General features: G+C 50.9%; 1 protein-coding gene across 14 annotated transcripts in view; it reads left to right on the top strand.

Annotated features, from left to right (window-relative positions):
• The window catches only part of JADE2 (jade family PHD finger 2), a 146,376-nt gene that overhangs the window by 119,638 nt on the left and 12,502 nt on the right, over positions 1-14,236 (top strand). For all 14 annotated transcript variants that reach the window (XM_082324307.1, XM_082324311.1, XM_082324312.1 and 11 more), the window contains 3 exons: positions 2,060-2,227; positions 2,763-2,879; positions 9,015-9,476. In XM_082324307.1, the coding sequence (XP_082180433.1) occupies positions 2,060-2,227; positions 2,763-2,879; positions 9,015-9,476 (747 nt within the window). The remainder of the gene's footprint in view (positions 1-2,059; positions 2,228-2,762; positions 2,880-9,014; positions 9,477-14,236) is intronic.

Genomic DNA, 14,236 nt, shown 5'->3' with positions numbered 1-14,236 from the left:
GAATGATCCATCTCCAGCTTCCAGCCACCGTGCCGTGGTCCTGTCATTACGAAATTCCCATTCCCTGGTGTGGGGACATGGCCGAGCCCTCCCTCCATTAGTGGACCACACCAAGCTTTTCTGTGGCTCGGCATCCTCCCCGGTGTTTTGGCATCCCCTTCTCCGTGACGTTGAGCCCGTGACAGGCGCAGTGATAAAAATAGCTGCTCTGCTCCTACTTGGCATTGCTCTGGCTCCATGTTCCCAGAGCATCTTCTGGCTGGTGCTGGACTGGGAGAGCACGTTTAGCTGATAACCTACCTCATTTGCAGAGCCACTCCTTGTCCGGGACAGAGGCCTTGTGATATTTGCTCCTAGGAGCAGAATTGCACCTTCAGCTGCTCTAAAACCTCTAGGAATAAATAACCGAGAGCCAAGAGTCTGCTAGAGATGCACACCTGGTCATAATTCCTGTTTTCCTCTGGATTTTGAGATCAGTCAGACGGTTTATTCTCCTGGTAGTATGTACCACACTGATTTTTGTCTGGTACTAAATCAGATGTTTTATAAAACTCAGTTACAGAAATGATTTATCTGTCAGATTTGGAGGCGCTGTGAAACACACAGTTAAGTCTCTGTGAACCGTGTAGACTCGCAGCAATAATATTACCTCCCTGAATTCCTTATTATCCCAATAATCTGTTCACGAAGTGGCTTTTTCCACTTGGAAATCACTATCAGAGTCAGTTTGTGCTTTGAGGCAAGCTAATGTCGTGTTATAAAGTCTGTTCTTGGCCAGTAAATACTGAGGATAGGCTTTTCCCGCGCTCAGGCATCTCCGCATGCCCCCTCTGCCTCTGTCCCCACCTGCAGCACTGTTACTCGTGGTGCCGGTGACCTGCAGCACCAGGACGAAAAACTCTTCTTTTTTGGAGTAAACTTCAAAAAGCGGAGTGGACAAATGCCTGGGCTCAATTTACAGCCAACAGCGCCGGGTGTCCTTATCGGCGCTGCCCACTTGCCTTCTGGAGGGACGTCAGAGCAGCCAGATCTAGAATTAATTACATCGCCTCGCTTAAAATAGTGACACAGCCCCGTGTCGGTGCCCAAGGCAGTTGTCTGCCACTCTCTGAAAACCCTTTAAGTGCGAGTTGTCGGGACCTGCAGGTTAAAAACTGTCTAGTTTTAGCACTAGCTGTTTAATACAGTCATAAGTTATGGCCGAAGTGGAAAGTATTTTATCACCATCATTATGTGATATGACTTATCATTTGGCTTTTCCCCAAGTACGGAAGAGAAATATTTATGAAGTGCTTTGGCTTCGCTGCATCCTGCGCTATCACAGCAGGTCAGGGAGCTCCGTGGGCGACCCGGGTCCTTTAGTTCTCACTCTCTTGGCCGTAGACTTGTCTTTCCTTCCTTTAGATTTATTGTCCTTTAGATTTGTCATCGTTTATGGTTCTTCCCTTCTCATTTATATCATGACTATCGGTTTCCCCTTTTTACCTTTCTGTAGTTATTTTCGCTTCCCCTTCAGGCTGTGTTGGGTGTGTAACCAGTGTGGCCATCTTTCTCAATCATGGGGTTGTGGCTTTTCAGCCCTCAACTACCTCAGAGGTTTTCTCCGCGTGGCATTTCTTACTTCTCCGAGTCATTGTGGGTCTGATAGCTGTTCAGAAATGGGCAGGAGATGAGCGGGCAGACGTCCGCACCGCAGAGCTGCCGGTGGTGGGGGCTCTGATGGAGCAGCCTGGTTGCTTTTCCCCCCCGACCTAGAGCCAGGAGGATGCTTGGCATGATACACAGCACGTTTGTATACTTAGCTTTTAATTAAAACCCAGGACATAGTGATCTGGCACGAGTATCTGCATGAAAATAGGGAAGGTAGCAAGGAAGGAAGAACTTAACCTCGCTGTCTGTGATCGCGGAGCTGTGTCACATCTGCTCTTTATTACTGCGATGCCCAGATGTGGTGGCGATAAGCCAGCGGTAGTGATAAAGGTAGGAGTGAAGGAGGAGGCCCTGGAGGATGCTCTTCCCGGGCTGCTGGGGCTAACCCGCCTCCCTCGTGTCTGCGCAGGCGTGCTACGGCATCCTGAAGGTCCCCATCGGGAGCTGGCTGTGCCGGACCTGCGCCCTCGGGGTTCAGCCAAAGTGTCTACTGTGCCCGAAGAGAGGGGGAGCACTGAAGCCCACCCGGAGCGGGACGAAATGGGTCCACGTTAGCTGTGCCTTATGGATACCTGAAGTAAGATGTTTTCCAGCCTCCTCTTGACACACAGGTGGGCATGGACCTGGTTTCCAGATCCGGGCCCAGGATGTTCATTAATGGCCTAAATAGCAAGTCCAGTTTGGGTCATCAAGCCGTGCCGAGGTCAGAGCCACGATGCCGGTCAGTCATCGGGCTGTGTGTTTAATTAGCAGCCATGCGGCACCCCGTTAAGGGAGGACACAGAGGTGGGGTGCAAGGGTGGAGAGGTGGGGGGCATTTCCAGGACCTGCCTGGGCAGGGTAAAGCTAATGTCATGTGCCCATCTGAGATACAGAACAACATCCAGATGAGGAATTAGTTCAGAGGAAACACTGACATCAATTTTTCCTTCCATTTCATCCAGATTTGTTTCTGGGTTTTGGGGTTTGGGTTTTTTTTTTTTCCAAATTACAAGTGACCCTGAAAAATAACAAATAAATCCATCCCTCATTCAGACTGACACAGACATCCCCCTGTAGGAGATCTGGGATGGTAACCAGTATTTACAACTTGTCTTCTGTTTCATGACCAGGTTAGCATTGGATGTCCTGAAAAAATGGAACCCATTACGAAGATCTCACATATCCCAGCAAGCAGATGGGCTTTGTCCTGCAGCCTCTGCAAGGAGTGCACTGGGACGTGTATTCAGGTATGTAACTCGGCACCGAAGAAACTCAGACCTCCGGGGTTGTGCCTGTAATAGCCACTGGAGATTCTCAGGCTGTTGGTGGATGCGATTTGGCAAGTCTTATTCCTGCTCTGAGTAAACCTAACAACAGGGAGCACAAGCACCCATCAGACATCGTCAGATGTTGTTTGCAATCATTTAATGTATTGAGTGCTAAGAATCTAGATTAACCTTCTTTGCATAACACAGTGATGTTGCTGTAGTGACACTAATTACCAGGGCTGCAAATGACCTTGGTTTGAAATCAGGAGCCTCCAGCAGAAAGGCTTGGCCTAGCTGCCACAACAGTGAGATACTCATGAGATACGTAGCCCAAGTATTTCACAAACCAGTGAGGGCTGGCTGGAAAGCCTTTCTGTTGGGGGGATATCGGGAAACCCCAGGATTGGGTAGTCCTCACTAGCCTGCTGGCTTGGAAAATAGAGTATTTACCACGTATTACATTCCCACGTTTTCTCCACACCTAAGCAAACCACTGCAGACATCTGATTGCCTGCTCTCCCCGCAGCAGCAGCATACTAAAGGGGTGGTGAGACATTCTCATTTCAGACCAAAAGTGGGATGCTCTGGGCTTTCATATTACAAAAGTGGGACAGAGCTTCCTGGGCCATGATCTCTCTTCTTGGGGAGCAAAGAGCAGAAGCTCCCATCCAAAATGCAGCACAGTTGGTGTGAGAGCATTTGGGGAGCCTTGCTGCACCAAATGGTTCCCTGTGCTTACCCCTGCTCGGCAGTGTAATGTCCCAGCGGTCCCTGGGGACAGACTGGGGAATCTGCTGCTCGACGGTGCCAGTGCCTGTTGCTTTCGTTGGCAGACCAGGTATGGAAGCAGTCTTGGTGTGCAGGGGGGGATGGAATAGCCATTAAGCTTTGAAAAATTGGGAGAAAGTTTGGGATGTGTACCAGTCCTGATGGATGAGGTCCTGTGGAGCAACGGGAGCTGCACCTCAGAGGTCGGTGTAGGCAGCAGTGACTACGGGGGACCAGGAGTAGCTGGCTGGTTGCAGAAGGGCAATAGGAATAGGAGGTCTGCAGGCACTGCTGCATTTGTGCCACTGCCTTGGGTTTAATACTTGAAAGGGAGCTATTTAAAAGCAATCCCCTTAGCTTGAAATGAAATCTCACAATACTTCTTTAAATCTCTAGCGTTGACTCACTTTTTTTTTAATGGCTCTGGGTGGATCTGCTTATTCACCCTGCCAGATGGAGATACTGTGTCATAACGGCAACTGCTTTCAAAGAACGGAAGGGCAGGGAAGGAGGCAAACAGGCTTGGCAGCATCAAAAAGAATTCAGCTTCTCTGAGGCTTCATCCTCTTAGTGCCGGCATGGCACGGGAGCTGCGAGATCCCTGGGACTGAATGGATTTGCATTAAAGGTCACCTGAGATGGAACAGGAGCTTTATTGTCTCCTGTGCCGGCAGCTCACGGTTTATAAGTCTCCACGAGATTGTCACCGGAGCATTTGCTGAGGCCACCCTAGCACACTCAGGATGGTTTTGCTTCAAGGAAAAGGGGGAGAAGGAAAAAAAAAAGCAGGCAGTGCCTTTATTTAAGGATTTATGGGGTAAATCAGCAAGTTCACCCATGGATAAACAAACACACTCCATATTCATCAGCGGTACAGAGCTCTGTTTTGAAAGCTTATGTTTATGGAGCATATTTTTGATTAGTGCCTGTTTATACAGGTGTAATCTAACTACCTTTGTCAGCGTTTCAGGTTTATGAGCCAGCTCTAAAAGGAGAAGGTTGTTTTCTGTTAAAGTGCTGGGCTTTTATTCTTGGCAGTGGGAATCAGGTGCTCCAGGTGGGGCAGGTCAGGGGAAGGAAGGGTGTTGCTTCCAGGAGGGGGTTTCCAGGTGGCTGGTTGGAACAGGCTTTCCGAAAAGGGACACAAAATCTGGATGGCAAGCTGGAGGAGTGGAAGACTGTCATCCCAGAGGGCATGGGGATGCTCAAAGGCAGCACCGCAGCTTAAGATAACACCCACCTCGACCACATTTACGGAGACCAGTGTGAGATACTTTTGCATAGGCACCTCTGTGCATCAGGGTATTTTTCCCTATCCAAATTTGACCATCAAAAGGGAAACAAACCCGGGGAAGCCTGAGGAAGGGCTCCCCACTGCTCTCCATGCCTCTGACCTTGCTGCTTGCATGTAATTACTTCCCTTGCTTTTCTGGTGCAGAGCTGTGAACCCAGTGTAACTCAGCATGGCTGTAGTCGAGCCAGAGCTGCGGGACGCTGGGCAGGGGCGCAGCCTGGAGGCACGCTTCCCCCGTCTCCTGTTAAGGGGAAATCATGACTTCATGGTGGTTCTTGTGGTCAGACATCAAGAGATGCCAAAAAGAGCTCAGGATGCAGCAGGAATGTGCTCCTTTGCATTGCTGAGACGGAAAAGAGAGTGCTAGGAGCCGGGCTCCGGCACAGCCCGTGTCCCAGCTGTGCTTGCTTGGGACCCAGCTCCCTCCTCACCAACTCCCTCCTCGCTTCTCAGAGCAACTGGAAGAGCTCACCAAGGCCTTTTAACGCAGTGCAAAATGCCAGGTCTCTGTTTGTTGCTGCCAGGCTTCTCCAAAGGGCACAGTCTTTTGCTGTCATCATCTTCCAGCTTTCTTTTTGTTGTTTTTTGGAGAAAAAGCCCTGGGAAGTGTCCTCCACCACTCACGCATTCATTATCGCTGCTCTGCCCGCTGCTGCCTGCTCCCCTTGAGCTGCTTGTGCCACTGATCCCCGTCCACTGGGATAACTGGTGTGGTGGTTCCCAGTGCTGTCATCCGATTGTGCCTGTAGCCCTGAAAATGTACAGCTTGACAGCAGGGGAAGAGCAGGGTACGTGCACCGGGCAGCCCCCGGGCCATCCTCTGCCTCAGCGCCGCATCCTCCGAGGATGTCTGCGATGCTGAAACTGCCTATTTCGACTGAGAAACACTACCAGGATCCAGACCATCTGTGGTCACTAAAAATCACATGGTAGTCTTTGTAAGGGTTCAGAAGTGTCGTGGCTGATGGCTTGGCTGGAGTTCAGCACCGGTAATTATTTTTTCCTTCCTGAGTTCCCCTTGCAGTTTTGTTGGAGGAGCCGTTTCCTTCCCTTCCAGCCCCAAACTGCAGGAGAGCACCTCTGTAAGCTGGTAAACTGTTTGAATTTCCTTGTCAAATAAAATCATCCCTCTATTTCTTCCCAGTAAGAGTGGTTTGAGGACTAATTAACAGCATATGTTAATCTCTGGTGCAGTTTTCACCTTCTCTCATGGAATTCTGTTTGGGGATGGATTTGCCTGGATAAGCAAAGTATGCTGAAATCTTTGAATGAAAGGTGCTGTAAGATAACGAAGCACGATCGATAACGAAGCAGACTTGGGGACTGTGCCAGTCTTTTGGGCCCAGTTTATTCTGTGTGGCAGATCCCTCCCTCCTGCAAAGAGTGGCTTCGTTCCAGCACCGTTCTGGGATGGATCAATATGTTTTTATTGTCAGTTTATGCAAGGTCCCTGGGTAGCAGCGGCCGACCAGGTACCTTTCTTTGTTGCCCTGTCAGCCAAACTGCCTAATTATTTTCTGTTTGCATTTTGGGCATGGTTTCTGACAAGTGCTGCTTGCCATCTGTCGGAGGAGAGATCCAGGACGGGTGTCATTTGATTTGCTTTATTCCTAAGGTGGAGTGATGGTTGTTCCTGTTAGCGGGTGCACCCGCACCCTTGTCCTGGCAGAAGCCATGACCGTGGTACTCATGCCAATATTACTGCCGGTGACACAAACAGGAGGGAGGGGACATCGCTGCATGGCTTTCCTTAGCTCACGTAGTTCACCGACGGCGGCGAGTTCTCTGTGTCCGCTTTCTCTACCGTAGATATTCATGTGCATAACAGCACAAAAGGATGCTGTAGTTTAAAGCACGCCCAGCTGTTACGCCAGAACAGGATGGAGTATATCAGGAGTACCTCAGGAGTACCTCAGGAGTACCTCAGGAGCTCCGTAGCTCCATGCAGTACCATTACCATCTCAGCTACCAGGGAAGAATGCTCACAGGCACTTCCAGCTGGCAAAGGCCTCTAACCTGAAAGTGCATCACAACTCCTTCTTGTATTAATGCTTGCCCCATGGCTGTAGGAGCAAGCGCCTGTGCTTTAAAAGCCAGTGCGTGATATACTGACTGCACTGAATAAATGTGGATGCTGCAAGTCAGGCTGGGGTCCCTCTGTCCCTCCTTCGTTACCAAAAATAAATACTTGAGAACGGAGCCGGTGCTTCAGCCGTGTGGGAGGCTGTGACAAGGCTTGTCCCGCGGGATGGGCAGGGCAGGCACCCGCTGCCCACCGCTGCGGTGGGTGCACCGGGCTGGTGCGGGGAGCACCGACAGGTCCCACGTGATGCCAGGCTCTATGCAAGCGCCAGCAGCATAGCAGAGGGAGCTGATTTTTGCAAGCTCTCAGCTATTTTCACAAGCGATTTCAGGCTGAAATCAGGATCAAATGGCCATATTTAAACAGGGTAAGCGGGGGGTAGGAGTTAATAATTTGCTTGCATTTGGTGCCTGCAGGAGTTAGTGCCCAGCATCGCTGCCCGGACCCATGCTGGTACAGCTCAGGGCTCGGCCGTGGTGGGGCTGCATCCAGCTCTTCCTGCTGGTTTCAGAGCCTTTGGAGCAGGGCCTGGAGGGCCCTGGAAGCAGAGGACTTGGACACTGCTTGCCTATGCTTTTCTTGGCCCTGGCAGCCACGCAAGTCTCTCGCTTTCATAAGCACCAGCAGATTCATAAACAAAGTCAAGGGAAAATATCTAAAAGCAGCAATGTCAAAAGTTCACACACGGGGTGACTGAGCAGGAATTCAGGGCTGATGGGTTGAAGATAAAAAGCCATAAAACTTCTGTTCCTCAACTACTACCAGAATTTTTTTTTTTTTTGCTTTTTGAGAATTAAAATGCAGCAGGGCCGCAGTAAAACTCTACAGCATCCCGAATGGTTTGTCATCCACGCCCAGGAAATTTCATGTGCCTCCACCTGGTCCTTCAGGCCAGAACTGCATCTTCATCCCGTGCAAGAACAGTTCTTCTATAAATGCTGAAATACGGTGCCTACAGTAATAGCCCACTTAAAATGTCTCATTATTGCAGTTTAACTGGTCATTAGCAGCTGGAATAGACTGATTTCTTATGGGTTATGGTTGAAATAATTACCTGACACTCTGAGCCATTAAAAACCAGTTAATGAGTAGAGGGGGAGAAGGTGCTGACGTGGACGCAGGCACTGCACTGGCTGGAGGGGTTCCTCTGTAGGAAACCAGGCTGAGGTTTGTTGCCTGTGGAATCCAAAGTAATTTAAGTCTCAGGTAAGTTAGGGAAATTGTTAAAAAATTAATCTGATATAAGTTTGACAACAGTCTAGCCACTGTACCAGTTCTTAAAAGTTCATTTCATGATGTTTTGCTCTGTATATGCTGAGTTGCCTTTTTTTTTTTCCTTTTTTAATTGAGCTAATTAGAGGCTGTGTAATTTCCAGAGGAGAAAGCCATCGTGCTCTGGGAGCATTGGCTGCTTCTGAGATACCACATTCACTCATAAAGCTTGACATCTTCTGTATGCTTTCAATAAAAATGGCGTATTGGGTGCTTTAGATGTGGTAAAAGAGTGGAGTGAAATACAGATGAAAATTTCTCCATCAGGAGAAATTCGTTGACAGTCTTAGAGTAGCCCGTTGGCCCGTGCTGTTGTCTTTGGCTGTTGACATGTCTTGTTGGAAGAACCATTGGAAGCTCTGTTTATGGTAGGTGAAAGATGAACAGGGCCCATCACAGAGAAGGATTAAAGCAGGTAAGGTGGGAAGGTGCCCACTCATATCTAGTGAACCCTGGGTTTCTTCTGCTTGGGTGTCCGGCTCATGGGTGTGTAAGACTTGGGCAATACGGGTGTTCCTCCATAAGGAGTACCTGTAGTGGAGCATCCATCACTTCATGTTAGGTGTTGTCACTCAGATAGGTGTCACAGTTTTTGTAGTAAGCCAGGGTCGAGCCTTGTGGTCGTGTTGTGGTGGTAAGCGTCCCTGCCACCAATGGTGCTTTGCCCTGGCCGTAAGCCCTGTCCTTCTCCCTGCAGTGCTCCATGCCCGCCTGCGTCACCGCGTTCCACGTCACCTGCGCCTTCGACCACAACCTTGACATGCGGACTATTCTAGCAGACAACGACGAAGTGAAGTTCAAGTCCTTCTGCCTTGAGCACAGCACTGGTGCCACTAAGTTGCCCGAGGAGGCACGGACAGAGCCTGACCAAGCCCAGCTGGACTTGGAGAAGGTCACACTGCGGAAGCAGAAACTCCAGCAGCTGGAGGAGGACTTCTATGAACTCGTGAAGCCTTCAGAGGTGGCAGAGAACCTTGACTTAAGTGAATCGCTGGTGGATTTTGTCTACCAGTACTGGAAGCTGAAGAGGAAAGCAAATTCCAACAAACCACTGCTGACACCAAAAACGGATGAAGTGGACAACTTGGCCCAGCAAGAACAGGACGTTCTCTACCGACGCTTAAAGCTCTTCATGCACCTCAGGCAAGACCTGGAGAGGGTGAGTACAGCTTTTCCTTCAATGGTGTACCCATATGCTCCATCAGGGCTGCTTTAATGTGTGCTGGCGCCTATAGACAGAACGAGCCCTCTTCCCTGGTGACTCAGTTCGACTTCCCTAACAGTTGTGTCCCTTCATCCAGAGCGTTATTCAGAAGAATAACGGTGCTCAGCGTGCGTGTACCATCACTGCCAAAACACTGACATTGATGAAGTAAGTTAGTGGAGGTCTCAGCCAGGGGTTCAAAAGAGCAAATGTCTGTGGGGAGAGGTGCATCGGTGGGGCTGGGTGGCTGGGAGGCAGATGATGCTGCTCTACCGAGCTCTTCGTAGTCAAACCACAAAATTATCCTGTGCTGCCCCTCAGATGCTTTCCAGCAGCAAGGCACTTCATTATTTTCTTTCATTAAACATCAAAGACGGGTGAATGGCAGGAGTGAGCTGCAGGGCCAGCGGGACTGGGCATTCCCTGCTATGCCGCAGCCGAAAGTGGGTCGGCTCCTGGGGGAGCTGCCGGCAGAGGCAGAGCTGCGCCGGAGGACACAGACGGAGGATGCAGGCGCCCGCAGCTCCCCGCAGCATGGGGCATCCTTGCACATGGGGGAGGGAGCGGCTGCCTCCATGGCAGCTTTTTTGGGAGGAACAAACATCAGTGGAGCAGCAGTACCACAGCGGTGCCGGAGACCCTCTGGGTTGTGCTCGCTGCCGCACTGCGCTGGCCTGCCTGCGGATTTGGCTGTCATGGCTGCATGGAGGGAAGGAGCAGGCAGGAGCAGGGATGGGGCAGAGGCAGGCTGGAGAGGAGGAGGGGCGGCGAAGGCGAGAAGCAGCGAGGGGGGGAAGCAGGGGAAGAAGCACAGCACCCAGAGTGAGATGGCAGAGAGCGGCCAGGGAGGGGACGGGTGCAGTAGTGATGCTGCTTGGGGGGGACATAGGCACAGCACAGGGCAGCAGTGGGACAGGGACAGGCAGGGCAGGGCTGCCAAGTCTGGCATGCAGGGGCCGAGCTCCCTTTCCTCCTGTGCTTAAAACCCAAGTCCTGCCTGGTCCTCCCGTCCTGCTCCTGCCAGAGGGGTGAATCCATGGCCCCTGCCTGGGTCCTCTCCTGACAGCCCACCCAGGGTGCGAAAGCCATGGAAGGGCTCAGGGGATCACTGGGAGCAGGCAAGGAAGGAGGAAAGCAGGAAAATGGCATTGCTTTGACCCGGCGGAGGTGGTGCCCTGGGCAGGGGGACAGAGGGTGCTGCAGGGGACATGCTGCTCCCTGGGAGGCGAAGGTGGGGGTGATGCTGCCCCTGCTTACCCCGAACCCTCTCTCCACGCCGCGGTGGGGCTGCAGCATAATTAAACCCATGGGGAGAAAAGCGGTGTGGGTGAGCAGGGTGTTCTTGTCCAGGCGGGGTTTCAGCACTGGACAAGCCTGTCCTGGTCCCTCACTGCAGTTCCCTGTGTGGGTCCTGGAGCCTGAGACCATTCTCCTGTGTAAAAGCAATTGGATTTCAAGCTATTGGTTTCTTTTCTGTGGCCGTATTGGCCTTCATCCCTGCGTACATCATTGCCATCGTTCTGCCAGTCTGCCCCTCCTTTGCTCCTGCCTTTACTGCATCATGTTTCCATCCCTGTGTTGGGCTGGGCTGGTGCCACCATTAATGGGTCTCCAGCACCAAGCTGTAGGCAACAAGCTGCAGCTGCCGGAGCCGAGGGCAACAAGTTCAACTCGCTTTTTTCCCCTCATCTGCTTCTGTATGTTGTAAATCTAAACCAGGCTGCTCCACCTCCCTCTGCTTCCACTTGCTCCCAGCTTGACTTTCCCAGCTGCAGTGAACCACTGTGTATCTCTGGGTACAGCACTTTGCTCCAGGAGCTGCCTAATTCAAAGACATGGCATGGCGGCTTCTCTTTGATTTCTTTGTGTCAAAACTACAGGTTTTACCAGATTTCTCATTTTCCAGGGTTGCCTCCAGGCTTCCTGGGGTCATTCCCCATCGGTGTTCAGCCTCTGCTTAGCAACACCCTGCCAGGTTTCACTGCCTGGCCCTGGAAGAGCTGTTTGTTTGCTCTTCTTCCAAGACAAGGAACAATAAACACTGGCCAGATGGAAGTCCAGTGCTCAGATGGGTGATACGGGTTTAAATCCCATTGCTGCCAGTGCATCCCAGGTATCTGATCCTGTCCGTCAGCGCCGCTCACAGCTGCCCCATTTCACCTGCAAATAGTGAGGCATCACATCAAATAGGGGTCGGAGAAGAGCAGCCTGGAGGGGTGGCTTTCAGAGGGTGTCCATGGGGCAGCACGTTGCTATTTTAGTGTTTTCAGCAATTAATCTGGCAGGCATGGTTGTGATTTGGGGGCTGGTAATGGTGTCTGGATCCAAGAGCTGGGGAGGCAGAAGCAGCGGGGCAGATGACACGGGCACAGCCAGGGCCCCTCTGCCATCTCTTAACCACTGTCATTTCTGCACTTCACAGTGTCAGCAAATGAAAGCTGTTGCCTGGGAATCCTAATACAGTCCCCCCATTTTGTTTCTGGCCTTTTTTAACCTTCTTTTGCCTTCTTTTTTTTTTTTTTTAGAAGCTTTTTCCAACGACTGGTTGTTTAAATTAGCTTCAACAAAAAACTATAGTTTCCAGGCTTTCATACCAGCATCTAAGCTTGGCTTGGGGAAGCAGTGCTGGGTGGTGTTTATCTGTGTAAGTGTGTGTAAATACCAGCAGTCTCTAAGCAGAGCACAAGTAATGTTTTCTTCCAGGAATATCAAATCATAGAGAAGAGATACCGCCAAACACTTTGAGATGCAGCTTGCCAGAGGCAGTTGTTTTCCTCATAAAGAAATTTTAGTTTGATGTTTTCTCCAATCCAGAACAAAAAAAGAAAATGTAGTAAAATACACAGCATATAGCTCACTGCTTTGTATTTACAGCTAGGGGATTAAAAAAAAAAAAAGAGAGCAGCTTTTTCTCCTGTATTCCTGCGTGTTTCCAGATTGTCCTTAGGTAAGACCGATGCCATTAGGTAAGACCGATGCCACGATCGTGCTGCTGCCTTCACAGCCTTTGGTGGCAGACATTAGGTAAGCCTGGGACAAGGCCCTGACTTCCTCTGTCACTGTGAGATGCACAAAGGCTCCCGACCACGTGGGGACAGTCCGCCAAGCCTGGAAATACCCCAGCCTTCCTCCGCAGAGAGGGGTTTGAGGGGGAGGAATCGGAGACATCAGAGTCACGCGTGAGCGTGGACATACCCACGCACGTTACGGCTTGTGCCTCCATTCAGGCCACCTCCTCCTTACCTTATTATGGGCAGTTTTGCTCTTTCAGAGCATCAGGAAGCTGAGTAAACGCTCTCAAATCCTGTTAGCTGCCATTAGCATTTTCTGTTTCACAGCTGAAACCCTCCGTTTCCTCCGAAAGCCGCGATGCCCACCGCAGCCATGGTGACAGAGCCCTGCTCTCCAGCCACCCTTATGCGGGGCTGGCAAAAAGCGCGGCACTGAAATTCATCCCAAGGCAGATGCCAGCGGGTAGCACACGGTAGCTCTGTCATCTGGGGCTGCTGGGGGTGTTTATCAGCAACCCTGTGTGACGAGCACAGTTTAACTGCTGCTGTGCTAGTTCATGTGAGCATTTATGTCTTGTGCTTTGCTGTTTGCATTTAGGGCTTCCCACTTGGTTAATAAAATTTCTTGAGCGGGGGACAAAATGCACCAGTGATTTGCAGGGAGATGTGGAGCAAGCGTGAGTAACCATGCGGAGGGGAGGATGCTCCCCCAGGTTTGGGGCAGGGGAGCCACACTGGTACATGGCTGCTGACCTGGGCCAGCATCACCTGGATATTTTGCTGTATTTTCTATGCTCTGTCCTGGCATTTGCTTTAGGGCAACAGGCAGTTTTGTAAGGCTCTGATGTTCAGCAGATCAGTAGCCTCATACCTGCAGCTCCATCCCAGCTGTGCCCCTTCCCTGCACCGGCTGTGGGAAGACCGTCTCTCCTTCCCTGCCAAAGGAGCAATTTGTGGATGAGGACTGGCCTGTTGACCCAGGGGACCAAAGTACCTCTTAGCATTTGGCATTTCTTTGTGCAGGTTTCTATGTCGGGTGTGAACAAGGCACATGCGTGATGCAGCTGCGGGGCTGAGGGCACAGCACGATGCTCGGATGCTCGGGGCTCCATGCGTCTGCTGGCCCTCCGCATAACTGTGTTATAATGCTCCTTCTGCAGCATCTTCCCTTCCAAGATTTTTGAAATCCTTTAGAGACATTAACTTCTTCGTTAGGTCTGTGAACAATTAACAGGAGATTCAAACAGTCTGTGTCCACACCATGGCCATACCTCAGTACGATCACAAAATTATTTACCTGTTTCTCCTGTCTCTGTTCCCATTTTGTGGGTCTTGGTAACTTTGTGCACTGATGCGTATCAACAGCAGAATTACAGGATGTGCTGCAACAAGTACTGAAAGTTAATCCTGACTAATGGGAGCAGATTAGCAGCACACTTGGCCCAGTTTGACTCCCTGCGTGCTGCGTTATTCGGGGTGAATTTGTGCCCTGGAAAGCACTGATGCCAAAGTGCAAACCCTGCCTCTGAATTCAGGCCTTTGATGGGAGAAGTTAAAGATTAACTTGCTTATTAAGCGTTTATGTTCAGAAGAAGATGGGGGGAGAGAGAGAGAGACTCCCCTATGTGCAGCATCCTATGTGGCCCTCTGCGTGGGGCTTTGGACCTGGGGCTGCCCCAGCCCCCCGGGCAGGATGGTCCCAGC

Source organism: Platalea leucorodia (genome assembly GCF_965183815.1).
Source record: "Platalea leucorodia genome assembly, chromosome: 11".
NCBI classification, from domain to species: domain Eukaryota; kingdom Metazoa; phylum Chordata; class Aves; order Pelecaniformes; family Threskiornithidae; genus Platalea; species Platalea leucorodia.
The sequence above is the reverse complement of the archived record's forward strand: the minus strand, read 5'-3'. Positions and strand labels throughout refer to the sequence as shown.